At 45.7% G+C, this 21,791-nt stretch overlaps 1 protein-coding gene across 1 annotated transcript; it reads left to right on the top strand.

Moving 5' to 3' along the window:
* Window positions 1-7,073: 7,073 nt before the first annotated feature.
* Window positions 7,074-8,969, top strand: foxi1 (forkhead box i1). Its single transcript, XM_078224377.1, has 2 exons — window positions 7,074-7,680; window positions 8,413-8,969. The coding sequence occupies exons 1-2, from the start codon at window positions 7,074-7,076 to the stop codon at window positions 8,967-8,969; spliced, it is 1,164 nt and encodes a 387-aa protein (XP_078080503.1).
* Window positions 8,970-21,791: the final 12,822 nt, after the last annotated feature.

A 21,791-nucleotide genomic window follows, 5' to 3' on the forward strand; every position in this document is an offset into this window, starting at 1 on the left:
ATCAGCTCTTTTCTCTCCTTGCAGATGCTGCCAGACCTGCTGAGATTTTCCAGCATTTTCTCTTTTGGTTTCAGATTCCTGCAGTAATTTGCTTTTATTATGTAAGGAGCAGCGCCTCAAACCCAGGTGCCAATGTGGTGAAGCTACAAGACAGGACTATATGCAAATTGAACTGCAGAAGCAGCATGCTGCAGACAGAGCTAATCGATTCCATAACCAACAAACCAATAGCCCTGCTATATCCAGTCGTGAATGGTGATAGATAATTAACGAATGTACATTTGTAGGTGGCAGACTGGGAGATTCCACAGAAGTCCCTTGTGCTGCCCTGGAATGAACTGCTTGCATAAAAGTTCAGAGTGGTTATAGGTTTAAGGACCACAGGCATTGAGTGTCTTCCAGTTCCATGTGGTGCAGTATATGTCAGAGATGGCCCATTGTCCCCTGGGACAGTCGCAGTCTTCCCCGGCACTGCAGCTAGGACAACTGAATGTAGGAACATCGACCTGGAAGATTCTTGGCTGCCACTGTCTCCGACATTGTTCCTCCACGCGAGGTCCTGCTCCCTAAGCAGCTACAGGCCGCTGGTCCTGGCCATGTGCAGCAACACATCATTGTCTCTGCAGCTGGTCAATCCCGATCAGTAGAAAGGCCAACTCAACAGGCTCCATGATTGTCCTGAATCATGCACTGAGAGATTGAGAACATCACAGTGAGCACTGAGGAGTCATCACAGAGCCCTGACCCTCATCGCTCCATGTGTCTGTGACTTCCACTCCAGTTCTTCCCATTACCTGTGTGAATTTCTGTTCTCCCTCACACTACCCCCTTTGTCACTACAGCCAATCCCGACATAGCTTCCTCTGTACTCCAGCAGGGTGAATAGCGTTGAGCTTCCATTGTCTCATGGCATCTGACCCACACATTCCCCACCCACGCCAAAGAATATAAGTCCCAACCTTGCATAGCACTAAAGTGCATCAGAGAAAATGCATGACAACAAGGTCTGCATCCTGATGGGGCACCTCAAAAATGGTGCTGGACATGATACAGAGGGGAGTGGTGCCAGATATCACCATCCTACCTTGCCAGGGGGTTCGCCACAGTGTGAACTGCTAAAGCTTGAATTGAAAGTTGCATCTACATTCTTGGGGCCTGGTTTTCCAAAGGGAACCTTGTTCCCTAGACCGTATAACTAGATCTAGCTCTGGATATTAAACTGGCATATTGGAATCCTCAAAGAATTGTCAGTTAGTCCCTCTGCCAACAACATTCATCTTGGTGAGACACAGCTGAATCCTGAGTGATATACAATTAGCTTTTGAAGCAATTCCCTAGAGGACAGCCTCATTCTTTGGGGTCTTCAATGCTGTGCAGTTAAGCAGCCTTGCATGAGAGTAATCAATGCACTCTCACTGCTGTACCTGACAGTCAGACTTCACAGAGAAGTGGATTTAAACTTCCTGTCCAATAATCCCCTCTGGCCTCACACCATTGACAGAGTGAGGGTTTTAGGTTTCACTGCAGTCGCCCTCCCCCAAGTGAGACGGTCTTTATGCCTCATGAGGCAGGGTAGCATCCCATCACTGATACCCCCACATTTCCTTTGTAGCCTGGCCTCTCAGAAAGCAGGATTGCAGGACCTCATAGTCACACCTCATACTGCCCCTCTATTGTGGTTGCCTTCCATTCAGTTTGTAACTCCAATAAGGAAGGGAACCCATTCAGCTACTGTTTGAACACTAACCCAGCATGGAGGAACCAGGAAGCGATGCCTGCTTGGCAGCCAGCACATCCCCTTGGAGCAAGGGGTGACCCGATATGAGGGGAAGGTAAGGCTTCTGAGCTACCCACCCACATCCCCCCCCGCAAAGCCCCGCTCCACCCTTCCCCCTGGATGGTGATAGCGACCCTCACCCCCGGGCCTGAGCTGCACTTCTTTGTGTCCCCAGCATTCTTCCTGGTGCCCCTTGCGTGTTGGACTGCCCAAGAAGAAATGACCACCTGAGCACTCACTTCTAATATTCCCCTCGGAGGTGACAGCGCCAGCTTCATGCTTATGTAGAGCTGTTGTAAATGGCACCAACATGACGTCACACTGGTGCCAGCTGAATATTCAGTGCGGCCTCAATATCCAGCATGAGTGCTTGTTAATGTTATAGAATCATAGAATCCTACAGTGCAGAAAGAGGCCATTCGGCCCATCAAGTCTGCACCAACCACAATCCCACCCAGGCCCTATCCACGTATCCCTACATATTTACCCACTAAGCCCTCTAACCTATGCATCCCGGGACACTAAGGGGCAATTTAGAATGGCCAATCAACCTAGCCCGCACATCTTTGGACTGTGGGAGGAAACTGGAGCACCCGGAGGAAACCCACGCAGACACAGGGAGAACTCCACACAGACAGCGACCCGAGCCGGGATGCGAACCCAGGTCCCTGGAGCTGTGAAGCAGCAGTGCTAACCACTGTGCTACCGTGCCGCCCATATGCTGATGCATTCAAATTAGGTTCCCGTCCTTCCCCGGTCTGTTCCACAGTACTCCTCCAATTCCATGGGCTTTTACTTCATGCACCAGCCTCTTATGTGGCACTTTGTCATATGCCTTTTGGAAATCTAAATGCACTACATCTACAGTTCCGCCTCTATCTATCCTCCCTGTTACATCCTCAAAGAATTCAAGCAAATTTGTCAAACATGATTTACCTTTCATAAAACCATGTTGGCTAGGTTTGATTATATTCACCTTCCCTAAATAATTAGCTATTTTCTCGTTGATTATTGACTTAAACATCTTGCCAATAATAGATATTAAACTAACTGGCCTATAGTTCCCTGCCTTTCTCCCATGTCCATGTCCTTATGCAGCAAGACTAGAGAAGATTCACACTTGGGTTGATAAGTGGCAAGTAACATTTGCACCACACAGGTATCAGGCGATTAGCCACTTCTATCAAGAGAGAATCCAACCATCTTCCTTGATGTTCAACAACATTACCATCGTTAAATCCCCCACCATCAATATCCTGGGATTACCACTGACCAGAAACTTAAATGGTCCAGCCACATTAATACTATGGCGACAACAGCAGGTCAGAGTCTCAGAATTCTGTGATAGGTGACTCATCTCCTATATCCTCAAAGTCTCTCTGATCTACAAAGGCACAAGTCAAGAATGTGATGGAATACTGTCCAATTACTTGGATGAGTGCAGCTCCAACAACTCTCAAGAAGCTTCATACCATGCAGAAAATGGCAAATTGCCACCATGCACCACTTTCAACATATACTTCCTCCTCCACGGGCACACAGTAAAGTATGTTTATTTTTAGTCACAAGTAGGCTTACATTCACATTGCAATGAAGTTACTGTGAATATCCCCTAGTTGCCACACTTCGGGTACACTGAGGGAGAATTTAGCATGGCCAATTCACCTAACCAGCACGTCTTTGGACTGTGGGAGGAAACCAGACCACCCGGAGGAAATCCACGCAGACACGGGGAGAACATGCAAACTCCACACAGACAGTGACCCAAGCCGGGAATCGAACCCAGCTCCCTGGCGCTGTGAGGCAGCCGTGCTAACCACTGTGCCTGCACCACCTGCAAAAGGCAGTTCAGGAACTCACCAGGATTTCTTTGACAGCACCTTCCAAACCTGTAACCTCCACTGTTTAGAGAGACGAGGGCAGCACTTGCTGGGAAGACCACTACCTTCATGTTACCCTCCAGGCCACTCACCAGCCTGACTTGGAAATGTGCTGCTGTTCTTTTATTACTGCTTAGTCAAAATTCTGGAACTCCCTCCCTAACAGCACTGTGAGAGTATTTTCATTGCAAGGCTCAAGAAGGCAGCTCAAAATCAACTTCTTGAGGGAAATTAGGGATGGATAACAAACCAAACCTCACTCAATCTCCACATACTTTTGCTTTTTGACAAAGGTCACTGGCCAGAAATCAAGAGCTCTGGCTAATCTCCCTCCCCCTCTTCAAATAGCAAATATATATCCACTAATAGAACTCTTGATTCTGAGTCAAGCCCTAATCCAGGACATAAACTAACTAACATTCTAGTGCAGTACTGAAGGACTGCGGCATTAATATAAGATAAACAAAAGGAGGCAGAAGTTGCTCATTTGGCCCATTGAGCCTGCTCTGCCATTCAATAGGATTATTTTTGATGTTGTGGCCTCAACTCCACTTTCCTGCCTGCCTTCCGTAACACTTAACTACCATATAGATCACAAATCTGTCCAATTCAGCCTTGGATATATTCACTGACCCAGCCTCCACTGCTCAGATGTAGAGAATTTCAAAGATGAATAGCCCTCTGGAAGAAGAGATTGCTCCTTATCTCTGTTCTAAACCAGAGATACCTTATTCGAAACTATACCCCCTGTTCTAGATTCCCCATGACGGGAAACATCCTCTCAGCATCTAAGCCCCCTCAGAATACAAACATCGAAACTAGAAGCAGAAGTAGGCCATTCGGCCCTTTGAGCCTGCTTCACCATTCATCTTGATCGTGGCTGATCAGCTAATTCAATATCCTGATACCCCCTTCCTCCCATATCCCTTGATCCCTTTAGCCCCAAGAGTAATATCTAATTTATTCTTGAAATCCGACAACAGTTTGGCCTCAACTACATTTGGTGGTAGTGAATTCCACACATTCACTGCCCTCTGGGTGAAGAAATGTCTCCTCACTTCAGTTCCAAAAGGTTTACCCCTTATCCTCAAACTATGACCCCCTAGTTCTGGACTCCCCCACCATTGGGAACATTCTTTCTGAATCTCCCCTGTCTAACCCTGTTAGAACTTTATAAGTTTCTATGAGACCCCCTCTCACTCTTCTAAACTCCAGTGATCTTATGTGTTTCAATAAGATCATCTCTCATTTTTCTAAACTCCAATGAGTATAGGCACAAGCTACTCAACCTTTCCTCATGAGATAACCCCTTCATTCCAGAAATCAGCTGAGTGAACCTTCTCTAAACTGCTTCCAATGGATTGACAAAGTTGCCGTCTTTCAGATGTCAAAGCTAGGCCTTATTTGCCTTTTTATTATTCAATTATTCAAAGAGGAGTAGGAAGCGTTTTCAATGACCTGACTATCATTTCTCCTTTAACCAACACCAGCAAAAATAGATTACGGTAACTGGCCATTCGTCAGTTTGTGTGAGCTGACTGTGTATAAATTGGCTGCTGTGTTTGCCTTTATAGATAGTCAACCATGAGAATACATCAAAATTAACTAACTGGCTGTGAGGCACTTGGCAACATCTTAAGGATGTGAAAATTACTATATAAATGCAAATGCTTTCTTTGCATTATTTGAAGAGAGGATCATTCTCTAACAATTTGTTCAATGTTCCTAATTGAAAATTGCCGGCGTGGGGATGATGGGCTGAAGGGCCTTTTTCTGTGCTGTAAAACTCTGTGACTCTATGATTATGGCTGCCATGGAATTTGGACTGAAAGTTAACAGCTACATGGTCCCTTAATATTCTTGCTTTTGTTAATGGTGGGTATGGCCCAACTCACTGGTCTTTGAAGCCTGATTCCTGCTCCAAAAAAGCCAATGAAAAGGTAAATGCTTCTTATTTGAAAGCCTTGCAGTGTAAATAATCCCTCCTTTTACAGCTCGCCCCCTCCCCCACAGATCTCCCCCTCCTCTCACAGTTCTCCCCATTCCCCCACTACCCCCAGATACCCCCTTCTCTAACTGCTCCCCCAGCCCACCCTCGCAGATCTCCCCGCCTCTCAGAGCTCTCCCCATCCCCCACAGATCTCCTTGTCTCTCACCCTCTCATTCTACCTTGCACAGCTCTACCTGCCACCTGGCTCACAAGGCTGTTCTCAAGGCTCAATAAGAAGTCTCACAACACCAGGTTGTGTGTCAAGCCTCAAAACAGGGTGACAGTGGGAGGCTATGGTGCAGTGCTGGTGATCCTGCCTAGTGCCTGAACTACCAAGAGGGGGCAGGAAAGGACAACCTCCAAGCCCCATTGTGATCTGTCCTGGAACACAGAAAATAAAATCTGTCCTGGAACACAGAAAACAATTCACATACTCCAAACCACGGAAAAATAAATCATGAACGAATACACTTATAACTTTGTGTACAACGAAATATTTTGGGAGATGGCACTAGGCTTAAGTATTACATGTCACAACATCCTGAAGATTTCCCCACCTAACCAATACACAGAGTGCATAAGCTGAAGTGTTTGCTGGTAAACATCGAGAGCAGATATACATGTTTCGCCTCAAGTAATGCAAAATAACTTTTCTTCGTCCTGATCCCCGAGTTGCTAAGTGTACTGATCAATCTCTGGCTGTTTATTTCTGCAACAAAAAAAAATTGCTTCCAAGTCACCCAGGCTCGGGTTGAGTTTGCACATACACAGTCCTGTTGGTGGTAATTTCAGAAAGATTTCTCCTATTTAATTATTTAAACAAAGCAAACTAATTTGCCACATTTCAGTCTGTTTTTTTAAAGGGACCAAGGACAGAATGCAGGAGGCGAAAGGACTGCGATCTCTAATCCCAAACAGTTCACATGTCTGGCATTATTGGTAAGTACAATTATTTTGTTTTAGATTAAGTTGGGGGGGGGGGTGCACTGTAAACCTTTCTGAATTTTTAACCGCCGGGGGAAGACAAACATCGATTTTGTGTTAACTGTTTGAGAACGATGTCAAACATGTTGTGGAAAGTTGCAACACATTCAGGATTGAAATGTAAATTAAGTGTGCAGAATGTCTCGTGTCCCACATTGTGAGTTGGTGGGACTTTTGAGAATTGTGCCCCACTCCTGTGTGGATGCTGGGGTGGGTTGCTGCTGTTGGTAGCGTGGGTGTGTGTGTGTGTGTGTGTGTGGGGGGGGGGGGGGGGGGAGGTGCAGCCAGATGGATCTACCTGTTCTGGCTGAGACTGCAGGCGATGCACCGAGTCATTATTTAAATGCCGCACTTGGCTCCGGCTCTGAGAGAGCACAGTTTGGTATCAGAGCTCGCCCCTCTGCTCTTTAAAGCCCCCCAGCCAGCCTGGCCCCAGCGGATTATGAATGCCTTTGGACAGCAGCCGGTTCCTAATCCTCAACCTTCCCCTCTCCAACACCCCAACGCGCAGGAGATCCTGGACATGGCGGTGTACTGCGACAACTTCAGCGTGTATCCGCAAAACCTCCACCACCACCACCACCACCCTCAGAGACCCTCTCCCCACCCGCCCAGCTACGGGCTGCCTGACTACACCAGCCCGAGCGCCAACCCTTACCTCTGGCTCAACGGAGCGACCATGAGCTCCTCTCCTTACCTCCCCGGGAGCAATGGGGCGGCTTACATCCCGTCCGGCTACGGGACGGGCCAGCGGCAGTTCCTGCCGCCTCCCTCGGGCTACGGGGGCACGGAGCTGGGCTGGCTGTCCCTTCCCAGCCAGCAGGAACTCTTTAAGATGGTTCGCCCTCCTTACTCGTACTCTGCGCTGATCGCCATGGCCATCCAGAACGCGTCGGACAAGAAGCTGACCCTCAGTCAGATCTACCAGTACGTGGCTGAGAACTTTCCCTTTTACAAGAAGAGTAAGGCGGGTTGGCAGAACTCCATCCGCCACAACCTCTCCCTCAATGACTGCTTCAAGAAAGTCCCCAGGGACGAGGACGATCCAGGTACAGTTTGATTTTCTCTACCTCTGGGCAGTTTATTGTGTTATATCCAATTCGCAAATCAGTCAATTAGAAAAATAACCTCCTGATAAAAGAGAGAGGAAATGGGGCTAGAACTAAATGTCTTTTGTGTACAGACTCTGTACAGCCACTCACCGAGCAATCCAATCCCTGCTACAGACTCTGGGTACAACTCTGCCCCTTTCTGACCCTCCTCCCCATTCCCCTTCTGATTGCTTTCCCCCTGAAACAATTCTAAACCCCTGTCCTTAATGACTCGGGCTGATAATAAGCCGCTTGTTTTCTCTCGCCGGCAGTTGCTTGGCTGAAGTTGAAAGTTCAGCTCACCCCCGAGTTGGATCGGAATTGGAACCGGGACACCTTTGCAAAGCTTGCTTTCATAAAGTGTGGGCGAGTTACTTGTCACAAAAACATGTCATTGCGTTGGGCCTCAATGTCCTTCCCGAGTTGCAGGTGCCTGTGTAATGGGGTGGGGGAAGTTGAATCAGTTGCAACTTTGCTAGAATGAACTTGATCATTCAACAAAATAACCGCAATTTGTTTCAAATTCAATTCTGTGATTCTATACTCAGCTGAACGGAAATGTTTTTTTTAAGCATTAAGCTAAGATGTTGATTTGGGGGGGGGGGTGTTATTTTTAAAGCATTATGTTGAGTTGGTTATGCATGAAGTCCTTCCATTTGACTGATTGACTCGGTGTATTTATTCCTCCAGGTAAAGGGAATTACTGGACCCTCGATCCCAACTGCGAGAAAATGTTTGACAATGGGAATTTCAGGAGGAAAAGAAAGCGCCGGTCGGACACTCCGGGCTCCAGTGGACTCCCTCTGAGTGACAAGACCGAGGAGGGCAGTATTAAAGCTGCAGACCCGGCCGGCATCCTGGGGGCTGCTGCTTCTCCCGAACTGGAGAACGTCCCGGGGCCCGCAAGTGATCCCAAAGCCTCGCCTTCACCCACCATGCAATCCAACTCCTGCTACAGCAACTTTGTGTCGAACATGAGCTCCATGGTCAACAGCAGCAATGGGATGCACCGGCCCATTTCCTCTGGGGGACTGCTGGGCGATTTATCGCAAGGTAGACAGACTCTCCCCGGACTTAACTCTTACTCACCTTCGCACAGCTCAATGCATAACACAGGCGACTTCCACAATCGGTTGAACTACTACCAGTCTCCAGTTTCAGGCCAACAGAGTGGACTGAGTGGCTCCCTGTGCAACAACTTCAGCGTCAATAACCTCATTCACAGCAGAGACGGCCCAGAAGTTTAACCATCAATATAAAGAATACCAAACTTAGAACAGAAATATGCCCCCTTTTTATAGAGTAACGATGTGAGTAATATTTTTTAGTGTAGTTTTTTTTGGTATAATTGACTTGTTTTCCTATCGAAGTGCCCTTATTATTAATGCCATGGAGAAGTCCAATTGCCTTTCCTGTCAGTTGGCAGCGTTTCGGCACAAATCATTTGTTTACACGAGGAACATTATAAAACAAGGACAAACGTTTGGAGTGTCAAACGAAATATTGTTTGAAATCTGTAGCTGGGAAATGATGCACTAAGTAACCGATGAGTAAATTAATTTGGTAGATGGATGAAGTATATTTCTGCTTATCGCAGTTTTGGACTGATCGATTGTCGAACACTGCGTTGTATACGGAGAAGTCAGCAGTTTTTGTCAAGTTGATATTCGGACCTTTCTGAATTTGTATTTTAGGATGTATCTATCAGACCTCGGGTTCATTGCTTGAATGGGATTCACCAAACGGCTGGTTTAGCAGTGTTTTTTTTCGCGTTGTAATTCTGCGCCGTCATGCTGTAGTTATTTTGAGATGCTATCAGTTGCAGTTTCTGTACTTAAACTTGCCTTTCCTTTATTCTCCCCCTTTTCTAATTAAAAAGTTCACTCTAACTAAACAAAGCCTCCCGAAGTTATTTTGTTTAAATGTGTAGCACACGCTCAGAGCTAGAGTTGAAAATGAGGGGTTGGAGAAGTTGTCTTGTTTCCAAATGTACATTTATCACATATAATGGCGAACATATCGCCACTTAACTGTGCGTTTAAACCTGGGATTTATCTGATTGTACTTCATGTAGGTGTAATTCGAATTGCGAACGGTACGTTCGCCTAACAATTGAATAGTTAGGCTATTCCAACACCTCCCATATTGTGGATTTTATTTCAATTATAATTTTACAGTTAATATAGAATTTATACCATGCTACTTATTTCCATATTAAAACTAAGGAGCAAAAGTTCGTAACCCGTCGACTTGTAATCTTCAGCACATACAATGAACTAGTTTGTTCCATAAGTATTAAGCATTCAGAATTCGCATGAATACAGTTGGTGTACACTATTACTATTTTAATCATTGTGATTTAACATCAAATATTTCAAAGGACTGTACAATGATATCTAGTTTTGCGTAAGAAGGTTAATCTCAGTTCTTTCCTTATTGAATGCGAAGGAACTTGTTATTCTGAGTTCACAACGCAGAGGGAGGAAATTTGTGCGATGCTACTGCTCCTCCCTCCACCCCTGAACCCTTGATGTTTGAACGGGACAGAAAGGGGGCTCCAGAAGAGGCGATACTATGCCTATTCAAAGTGGATTAAAGGCAGATAGAGCAAGGGCTGCAAGGTGGCAATGCTGGCTTCCCTGCCGAATGATATCTTTGCACGTGTTGCTGTTTTAGTTCCTGTAAATAGAAAACCAAACTGGTCGCTCGCTGACTTATTAGCGTGAGCCACGGCTACAACATTCATTCATTTTGCACAGACTGTATATTACCATTAGCATTCCTACATTCCGAACTGTTGTCACGCATGATTTAGTGATGGTTTCCATATTTGGAATATGTTGTAATTCGTTGCACGGATTAATTTCCAGCAGGTACAGAATAATACTGGGTTGAGCTCGGCGTTTGGGTTGGAGAATGGAGGCTATGGATGGAGAGAAATTACCCGGAAACTGTGTGTGTGTGTGTTTACTTTAGGCGAAGCAAATAAACAGAACTGAAACCGAATCTTTCGTGGCGAGGACTTGTTCCAAAACACGGAGTAGTCTCGGATTTCCTTCAGCTCCTAAATTGTGGGTGAACCGACACTGCTGAAATGAAACGGCCACTTCCTGTACTTTCAAGTAAACCAAACGAGAATTCGGGTCTAAATTCATATTTTAAACGAAAGACGGGTCAAAGGTTGGGAGGCCAGTTTGGGCCAATATTAGAGAATTTGATTTGATTTGATTTATTATTGTCACAAGTATTAGTATATAGTGAAAAGTATTGTTTCTTGCGCGCTATACAGCCAAAGTATACCGTTCATAGAGAAGGAAAGGAGAGGGTGCAGAATGTAGTGTTACAGTCATAGCTACGGTGTAGGGAAAGATCAACTTAATGCGAGGTAGGTCCATTCAAAAGTCTGATGACAGCGGGGAAGAGTGTTACTAGTTCTTATTAGTGTTTAACCATTTTATGACTGTTTTAGTTCAGGTGTTAAAGTAACATCAGGTGCATCTTTCTCTCTGCCTGAGTGTTTCCTGATCCTTTAACTTTTTCCTGCGAATTAAAGGAGTTATTACTAACTTCCCGCCCGATACACCAGGCAGACAGAACACATGGCTGTGTTTTTTCTGGAACGGCTCGCTTGCCTGACACCAGAGGTTTTAGCTTGAGAAGCGCCGCTGCGAGTCGAGCATGGCTGACCACTGAGTCTCTTACCCCGTAAGAAGTTTAACAACACCAGGTTAAAGTCCAACAGGTTTATTTGGTAGCAAAAGCCACACAAGCTTTCGAGGCTCTGAGCCCCTTCTTCAGGTGAGTGGGAATTCTGTTCACAAACAGAACTTATAAGACACAGACTCAATTTACATGAATAATGGTTGGAATGCGAATACTTACAACTAATCCAGTCTTTAAGAAACAAAACAAAACCTGAAGAAGGGGCTCAGAGCCTCGAAAGCTTGTGTGGCTTTTGCTACCAAATAAACCTGTTGGACTTTAACCTGGTGTTGTTAAACTTCTTACTGTGTTTACCCCAGTCCAACGCCGGCATCTCCACATCATCTCTTACCCCTGGCAGCCAACCTCGCTCGCCGTCTTCTGAACGCACCTTCCGTGGCCTTCAAGCGCTCCAGTGGGAACTGGGAGCTTCTGACCTAGAGTCAGGGGATCACAGCTGTGTCACAGTAAAGCATATGTGGAAATAATCACACAAGACTTGTCTCTTTGTAATCTTCACTCTTGCTTTGCAGTCGACAGAGAAACCTTATTGTGAAAGCGAAATTGAAATGAAGAGCCCGTCATTGTAATGGAATATTTACTGCTGAAAATGCATTTCCGAATCCTATAAGATTCTTTACAAGTGCCGGCACAGAAGGTTGGAGGAATGTTTCGGATGTTTGACATTTTTTGTTCTGAAAAGCAGAAAGTGATAGATGTCATCTATTCCATCATCACATAATGACACCGAGAGGGACCGGAGATATATTCAATAGACTCCAATCCCGCTTAATTCCCTTAACATCTTGCATTTATATAGCGCCTTAATCTAGTAAAACATTTCAAGGCCTCTCAGAGGAACATTTTCAAACACAATCAGACACCCTTCTACACAAGGGAGAAATGAAGACAACTATCCCAAAGTATGGCCAACCCGCTTTTCAGGAGCGATTTAAATAAGGCGGGTGAAGTCCAGACATTTATAGAAGGAATTTTAAGCGTTTAGGGCCCCGGCCACTTCAAAGTGCAGTTCTGTAATCCCTATACAGCCCGCAATTTTGGCAGGGTATTAATTGTGTGTTTTTAAAACGAACGTGTCGTTTTGTTCGGATAGCGTTTTAGTAATAGACTTTCCCTTCATTCAAATTTGAAAACGTTTTCAAATTTAATCCGGTCCCCTGCCGGGCACTGCTTTAATTACATGCTTTCTTTCCCCAGGATCAGTGAAGTTTTCCCTTTTTAAATACCGCGCGCAATAAAACTAACGTTACTGGGACATTAACAACACTCATCAAGGCATGGTACCTGGCATTGCCTCAATGCATGGATAGATTCCATAAGCTCCACTGTGAAATCAACTTTTACTGAAACAAATCTTCACTGGAAACATTGTCCACCATCTATATAAGACGATGGGAGGTGTGTGGAGTAAGTGTTGACTCGTGTTTAGTGGACTGTCTTTCTCGGCGAGTTGTTCAAAGGCACTGCGAAACTCTCAGTACATTTTTACGCGCTGAAAGTCAGATTCATTTTATTTAATCTAATGCAGCAAACTTTTCCAAACGCTTCAAAATATGAAAATGCGGCAATTACTTTTGCAAACATGAAGTTTCAAAACAGATAAGCAGGGGTTCTCTGTGATTTCTTGTGGCGTTTCGTCCTTTGAATTGTACTGACCTCTTCCACTCACAGACTCAATGGACTCACCTGTCTGTTGCTCACTGGACAGCAGAAGGTGAGACTGGAGTATCTTATGCCTTCTCACTTTGCATAAGAGTGCGCAGCGAAAGCTCCAAAATCCGCTTCGAAAGTTCACCATCGCTCTTGGTTCCCGTGTCTTCTTCGATAGATTGGATTATTTGGGTTCGTTTCTGAACTTGTCATGTCTCCCAATTAAGTGGACAATCTTTATTTTTGTTTGCTTACACAGGCTGCGTTTCCGAGCAATTAAAAATCAAGCACCCAAACAAAAGATTAATCAAGCAAAACACCTTATTCACCGCAAGTGTCTTCACAGATTAGGGAATAGACTGGTACTAGTATTCGAACATACCTTATATACTAGCAGGCTTGTGTTAAATTTATTTATATAGCTCACGATTAAAAACGAATTATCGGGCGATTATCGTGACAGGCTCAATAGTTGCAATGTTTTTACTGCATTGAAATTTTTGAATTAATTTTGGAATGCAGTTTAATTGTTACCTTTAAAATTAGAACAGTACAAATTATATTTACATTGGCTTTAACAATAACGACGTCAAACAAATGCAAAAATGACAGACATGAGAATAGATAAACAACCTCACAACTAAAAATACCCGTTAGGAGGGAAAAAATGAAAACATAGATCAAGTTAAAAACATTTTTTGCAACCCGCTGTCCCACAGAATCACTTTCTGCCATTATGCTGTGAGGCTGGGGCGAGAAATTTGTTATGGTGTCTCTGCACTTTTTTGGAGAGATTCATTATGATGTCGCTATACTTGTTTAAGGAAAGATTTGTTGGAGTGTCTCCGTACTTTTTTTGGGGAGGGAGGGGTGATTTGTTATGGTGCCTCTACTTGTTCGGGGAGAGTTGTTAGAGTGTCTCTATTGAAGAGAGATTTCTTATGGTGTCTGTACCTTTTTGGGGAGATTTGTTATGGTGTCTTTGTAATTTTTTGGGGAGATTTGTTATGGTGTGTCTAAAATTTTTTGGGAAATTTGTTAAGGTGTCTGTACTATTTTGGGGGGAGATTTGTTATGGTGTCTCTAGTGCCTTTTTGGACAGAAATTTGTGATGGCATTTGTACTTTTTTGGACACAGATTTGCTCTGGTATCTCTGTACCTTTTTCTGGAGATTTGTTATGGTGCGTCTGTAAATATTTGGGGAGATTTGTCATGGTGTGTCTGTACTTTTCTGGGGCGATTTGTTATGGCGTCTCTGTACAGTTTGGGGGGATTTGTTATGGTGTCTCTACTTTGTTGGGGAGATTTGTTATCGTAACTCTGTACTTTTTTGGACAGAGATTTGTTATGGTGTGTCTGTACTTTTTTTTGGGGGGGGGCTTTGTTATGGTGTCTACTTTTTGGAGAGAGATTTGTTATTGTGTCTGTCCTTTTTTGGAGAGCTTTGTTAGAGTATCTCTGTACTTTTTTGGACAGAGATTTGTTAGGTTGGCTGTCCTTTTCTGGGGAGATTTGTTGTGGTGTCTCTGTAAATTCTTGGGGAGATTTGTCATGGTGTGTCTGTACTTTTTTGGGAGATTTGTTATGGTGTCTACTTTTTTGGACAAAGATTTGGTAGCTGTACTTTCTTGGGGAGATTTTTTATGCTGCCTTGGTATTTTTTTGGACAGAGATTTGTTATGATGTCTCTGTATTTTTGGGGGGAGGTTTGTTATAGTGTCTGTACCTTTTTGGACATGGGTTTGTTGTGGTATCTCTACCTTTTTGGGGAGATTTGTTATGGTGTCTCTGTATCACGTGGGGAGAGATTTCTTATCGTGCCTCTGTGCTTTTTTGGGAAGAGATTTATTATGGTGTTTCTGCACCTTTTTGGGGAGAGATTCATTATGGGTTCTCTGTACTTTTTTGTGGAGATTTGTCATGATGTCACTGTACCTTTCTGGGGCAATTTGTTATGGTGTCTGTACTTTTTTGGGGAGAGTTGTTATGGTGTCTCTGTATTTTTCTGGGGCGATTTGTTATGGTGTCTCTGTACTTTTTTGGACAGAGATTTGTTATGGTGTCTGAGTACTTTCTTGGAGAGATTTATGTTGGCTGTACTTTTATGGAGAGATTTGTTATGGTCGCTGTACTTTCTTGGGTAGATTTGTTATGGTGTCTCTACTTTTTGGACAGAAACTTATTATGGTGGCTGTGCTTTTTTGGAGAGATTTGTTATGTTGGCTATACATTTTTGGAGAGAATTGTCATGGTATCTGTCCTTTTTTGGGAAATTTGTTATGGTGTCTCTGTACTTTTTGGACAGAGGTTTGTTATGGTGTCTGTACTTTTTTGGAGAGATTTGTTATGTTGGCCGTACTTTCTTGGGAAGATTTGTTATGGTGTCTCTGTACGTTTTTGGGGAGATTTGTTATGGTGTCTCTGTAATTTTTTGGACAGAGATTTATGTTGGCTGTACTTTGTTGGAGAGATTTGTTATGGTGTCTCTGTCAATTTTTGGGGAGATTTGTCATGGTGTGTCTGTACTTTTTTGGGAGATTTGTCATGGTGTGTCTGTCCTTTTTTGGGAGATTTGTCATGGTGTGTCTGTACTTTTTTGGGAGATTTGTCATGGTGTGTCTATACTTTTTTGGGAGATTTGTCATGGTGTCTCTAATTTTTGGGGAGATTTGTTATGATGTCTCCGTACTTTTTTGGGGAGGGATTTGTTATGGTATCTCTGTACTCTTTTGGGAAGAGATTTATTATGGTGTCTCTGTACTATTTGGGGGAGAGATTTATTATGGTGTCTTTGTATTTTTTTGGAGAATTGTTATAGTGTCACTTCATTTTTTGGGGGGGACTTGTTATGGTGTCTCAATACTTTTTTGGGGAGATTTGTTATGATGTCTCTGCATTGTTTGGACAGATATTTGTTACGGTATCTCTGTACTCTTTTGGGAAGAGATTTATTATGGTGTCTCTGTACTTTTTTAGGGAGATTTGTTATGATGGCTGTAATTTTTGGACAGAGATTTGTTATGGTGTCTGTACTTTTTTGTCACAATTTTATGTTGGTTGTACTTTGTTAGAGAGAATTGTTATGGTGGCTGTACTTTATTGGACAGAGATTTGTTATGGTGTCTCTACTTTGCTAGAGAGTTTTGTTATGGTGTCTCTACTTTGTTGGAGAGTATTGTTATGGTGTCTCTGTACCTTCTTGGAAATATTTGTTATCGTATCTCCGTACTTTGTTGGGGGGATTTGTCATGGTGTCTCTGTGTTTTTTGGGACAGTGATTTGTTATTGTGTCGGTGTTCTTTTTTGAGTGGGGGGGGGGGGGATTTGTTATGGTGTCTGTGTACTTTTTTGGACAGAGATTTGTTACGTTGGCTGTACTTTTTTGGAGAGATTTGTTATGGTGTCTCTGTACCTTTTTGGACAGAGATTCGTTATGGTGTTTGCAATTTTTGTCAAAATTTTGTTATGTTGGCTGTAACTTTGTTGGAGAGATTTGTTATGGTGGCTGTACTTTATTAAGGAGATTTGTTATGGTGTCTATACTTTTCTGGAGAGATTTGTTGTGGTGTCCCTGCACTTTTTTGGGGAGATTTGTTGTGGTGTCTCGATACTTTTCTGGGGAGATTTGTTATGATGTCTGCAATTTTTGGACAGAGATTTGTTATTGTGTGTCTGTACTTTTTTTTTGCGGGAGGGGGAGTATTTGTTATAGTGTCTCTGTACCTTTTTGGACAGAGCTTCGTTATGGTGTCTACTTTTTTGTCAAAATTTTTTAATGTTGGCAGTACTTTTCTGGGGAGATTTGTTATGGTGTCTGTAATTTTTGGGCAGAGATTTGTTATGGTGTCCGTACTTTATTGGGGAGATTTGTTATGGTGTCTGTACTTTGCTAGAGAGTTTTGTTATGGTGTCTCTGTACCTTCTTGGAAATATTTGTTATCGTATCTCCGTACCTTTTTGGAGAGATGTGTTCTGCTGTCTCTGTACTTTTTTGGACAGAGATTTGTTATGGTGTCTCTGTACTTTTATTTTTTTACAGAGATTTGTTATGGTGTCTGTGTACTTTTTTTAGACAGAGAATTGTTCTTGTCCCTGTACTTTTTTGGACAGAGATTTATTATGGTGGCTGTGCTTTTTTGGAGAGATTTGTTATAGTATCTCTATACTTTTTTGGACAGAGATTTATTGTGGTGTCTGTAGTTTTTTGGTCAGAGATTTGTTATGTTGGCTATACTTTTTTGGAGAGAATTGTCATGATATCTGTCCTTTTTTGGGAAATTTGTTATGGTGTCTGTGTACTTTTTTGGACAGGGATTTGTTATGGTGGCTGTACCTTTTTGGAGAGATTTGTTATGGTGTCTGTGTACTTTTAGGACAGAGGTTTGTTATGCTGGCTGTACTTTTTTTTACAGAGATTTGTTATGGTGGCTGTACTTTCCTGCGGAGATTTGTTATGGGGGTGTCTCTACTTTTTTTGGGGGGGGGATTTTTTCTGGTATCTCTATATTTTGGGGAGATTTGTTACGATGCCTCCGTACTTTTTTGGGGAGAGATTTATTATGGTGTCTCTGTATTTTCTTGGGGGGATTTGTTATGGCGTCTGTACTTTTTTGGGAGAGAGTTGTTATGGTGTCTGTATTTTTTTGGACAGAGATCTGTTATGGTGTCTCTGTACTTTTTGGGGAGAGATTTCTTCTGGCGTTTCTGTACTTTTTGGGGGGATTTGTTCTGGTGTCTCTATATTTTGGGGATTTGTTATGGTATCGGTGTACGCTTTTGGAGAGATTTGTTATGGTGTTTCTGCACATTTTTGTGGAGATTTGTTATATTGTCTCTACTTTTTTGGGGAGATTTGTTACAGTGCCTCTGTACTTTTCTGGGGCGATTTGTTATGGTGTCTCTGTACTTTTTTGGACAGAGATTTGTCATGGTGTCGCTGTACTTTCTTGGAGTGATTTGTAATGGGGCAGAGTTTTACCACCAAGTTGCCCTCATTTTCGGGCGCGAAAAAGTTGTAAAGTGGGGCATGAAGCGATGAATGCGATCTACGCCCGTTTTCTTGCCAGTTCCTCCTTGACGAAGGGAAAAAATTCGACGCAATCAGGGCCCACCCAAAACATGCAAGACGTCAATTTAAATATTTTTGCATTCATCTGAATGCAATTAGCAAGCTGCACGCCCCAATTTATCAGCCTGCCTGCCTTTACCACCTCATTCGCCCCAGCTGGATCGGTCTGGAAAACACCTCCTCTGTGAAAGTCGGCTTCTGGCGCTCCATCAGTGAAAGCTAGTGAGGAGGTAAGTGCCTACAGTTGGGTGGCTCTGTGGTGTTCACAGGGGGTTGTTTCATAGTGGCCATGTTGCGTTTTGAGTTGGGAGGGGTCTGCAAGTGTGTTGGGGGGGGGGGGGGGTGGGGGTGGGGGTGGGGTGGTGGGTGGTGGGTGGCTGTTGCTGATCACGGTGTCCGATGTCCGATTTTCATCACGGACGTGGGTCTCAGCACTGACGTCGGATCATAGGGATGCTGCTGGAAACTCCATGAAGTGGCAGTTCTGCAGCCTTACGTCTTTTCAAGTAACACTGCCTGTGGTCACTACTGCATTGGTTCTGGGTGTGTGTTACTGGGGGGTAGGATGGGGGGACTGTGTTGCTAGGGGTCTGTGGGGTGGGGATGGGGGGTTGTGTTGCTGGGGGGTTGTTGGGGGGAATGAGGGGTCTGTGTTGCTGGGGGAGGATGGGGGGCTGTGTTGCTGGGGGTCTGTGGGGGGGATGGGCATTATGGGCTGGGCGAGGGGCAAGCAGAATTCCTGAACCTCTCCATCTGTCTCTCCCCTTCTCCGAATACCCCCCCTCCACCCGCCCTTCAGATTGACGATATGTTTCTGCGATGCAACCGATTGACCTTGCTGTTCTTTTGGTTGCTGCTGGAGCTGAGGAGGAGCAGCAGGAGGAAGCATTGTGGACAGAAGAGGCCCAGGCCTTACCACTCGCCGGAGGAGAGGGAGACGGCCACTGGAGGCAGGACATGGCCGTCATTCGCCCGGGAGGGAGGGGGGGGGTAATGGGGGGAGAGGAGGAGGGAACCGAGACCCCGGCAGTTCTGCATGCGAGTGTCCTTTGAACAACTGGCAGACATCATGTGCTGCTGATGGCTCCGAAGGAGACAGTGCAACACCTGTGCCATTTCGCCAGTATCTTAAATTTGACCTGGACCAGGACTTGCAGGAAGCCCGGGCTGCAGGATTCGTGGCCACCGTGGGGATGCCAAATGTGCAGGGGGCTATAGACTGCACCCAAATCGCCCTCAAGGCCCCGGTTCAGAATCACGATTATTCATGAATAGAAAGGGCTTCCACTCTCTAAATGTGCAATTGGTGTGTGACCATAAGATGAATATCATGCACATCTGCGCCAAACACACCGGCAGCATACATGACAGCTCCATCTTGAGGAGCGCAGATATCCCAGAGGTCTTTGAGGAGGAGCCCAGGATGCAGGGATGGTTCGTGGGGGACATGGGTTACCTGCTTCAGACTTGGCTGATGACGCCTGTGTGGAGGCCTGAGACTGAGGTGGAGACTGATATAATGAGGCCCACATTGCCACCCATTCAGTCGTAGAGTGGTGTATAGGGCTCCTCAAAATGCAGTTCATGTGCTTGGACCACTGTGGGGGGGCCCTCCAATATAGCCCCCTGATATCGTCCGGCTTTGTGGTGGTGTGCTGTGCCCTGCACAACCTGTGGCTGTGAGGAGACCTTCTGGTGGAGGAGGACGTGGAGACCGGCCAGCCGGGTGTCGCTGGAGAGGAGGCCGCCCAGCAGGAGGGGGAGAAGGGCAACGCTACATAACACCACCCAGGCACTGGAGGGTTGGTAGCAAGGATCAGGCATGCGAGGGCAGCATGGGAGGCCCTGATCATCAGGCACTTTGCTCACTAGGGGCCTGTGTTGCTGCACGTGGGTTCCATTCCCCCCCACCCCCAAAGTCCTGCTATCTCCTGCAACATTGTAATACCAGAGTGGTGGGCCTGGGTACGCTGTGATAGCGAGTTTCTTTGGCAGGTAGGAGGGTGTTGACGACTCGCTGAACACCATTATGATGATGCCCTGGTGCAAACTAGTCTGACTCCTACCTGAGCTCCGTATGCACACTGGTACCTGGGCCCACACCTGTGGAGTGGCTAAGGGATCAGTAAACCCCATACAGGGCCCCGGGATGGGTAGGGTGGGGGAGGGGAGGGAATCTCTCGTGGGTTCTGGGGTGCCATGCCTTTATTTTCTCAGTGACACAGTGTCGAGGGGCCTCCCCCACTGACATCAACATGAAGAGTCCCTCCGGCGACCGCCAGGGTAAGAGCATTCCTGTTAGAGGAAAATCTGAGACAAATTAGTCACAGGTGGGTGGTGAAAAAACATTTATTGCTGACAATAAAAGTGTCTAATTGATAATTACTAACATAATAACATGTGAACAGGAAATGGTAAAGTGCTTAAATATGTTTCTAACTAGTGCTGCCCTTCACCCGTGCCATCTTAGTGCTACTACAACTTTTAAACCTTACGTGGCCTACCACTACCTCTTGGTGTCTCCCCCGAATGTACGTTGGAGTTGGAGGGGGCCAGCTGCCTACCACGCCCCATGGCCTGTGATGCGCGTGGCAGATGTCCCCTGGATTGCCTGGACCTTGAGGGCCCTGGCCGGCTTTCGGGTGTCTGGGATATATCCATGACATCCTCTTCATCCCACTGCCCCTGAGATGCCCGGTATTAGGAAGGGGGGAGTCAGAAGGTGTAGTCACAGCCGCAGCCTCCTGGCTGGAAGGCTCTGGCTTGGGCTCAAGCCCTTCCTCCTCCCTTGGAGTTCCTGTGGGCCTTTGGGTCGCTCCATGGGATGGCGGTGCTTCTGCAGTGAGCACCAGAAGCTCCAGCATCACCTGGCCCTGCCAATTCTGGAGGACCACCTGCGTTCTAGCCATGGTGGTCCAGCCCTCTGCGATGGCCACCTGAGTTAGGGGCCACCTGTCAGTGGCAGCAGGAAGTGCCCTCTGCAGCCCCTCAGCCATGACCCTCTGCGACTGGGCCATGTTCTCAAGGGCTGCTGCTGTAGCTCGCTGTGTCTCTGCGCAGTCCCGCTGGGTCTCCTGCAAACTCTCGAGCCTCTCAGCCATGGTTCGCTGAATCTTGAGAAGCCTGTTGAGTCCTCAGCTGTGGCCTGCTATGACTCAGCCACGGCCCTCTGGGACACCACTGTGGCCTGCTGTGTCTTAGCCATTGCTTGGAGACTGCCACTCATGGTGAGGATTCCCTGCCCCAGGCTTTCCACCACGGGCGCCACCCTTGCAGTGTTAGCCTGGGAACCGTGCAAGACAGGCAATAGCTGGTCTGCCTGAAAGCTTTGGGACTCCTCCCAACAGCCCTGCAGTCGGTTCAGTGTGGTTGTCAGCCCCTCCTTCACTCCCTGGCTCTGTTGCTGCATCTCCAGCAGCTGAGGGAGAAGTGATCTCAGAGACCCAGCATGTAGCCTGGGACCAGCTGAATCCTCGCCTCCAGCAGACGTGCCAGAGGCCTCGGACGTTCCCTCCTCCACCCAATGTACATCAGCAGATGTGTCGTGCTCACCAGAGAGTGACCCAGATGCCTCACTTGACCCACTAATGTGAGGGTCTCTGGGATGGTGGGGTGGAAGCTGACGCC

The sequence above is a fragment of the Mustelus asterias genome, chromosome 11, assembly GCF_964213995.1.
Source record: "Mustelus asterias chromosome 11, sMusAst1.hap1.1, whole genome shotgun sequence".
Taxonomy (NCBI): Eukaryota; Metazoa; Chordata; class Chondrichthyes; order Carcharhiniformes; family Triakidae; genus Mustelus; species Mustelus asterias.

Coding starts and splice junctions, on each gene's coding strand:
- foxi1 (XM_078224377.1), top strand. CDS start 7,074: ATGAATGCCTTTGGACAGCAGCCGGTTCCTAATCCTCAACCTTCCCCT. Junction 7,681..8,412: donor CAGGGACGAGGACGATCCAG/GTACAGTTTGAT, acceptor TTATTCCTCCAG/GTAAAGGGAATTACTGGACC.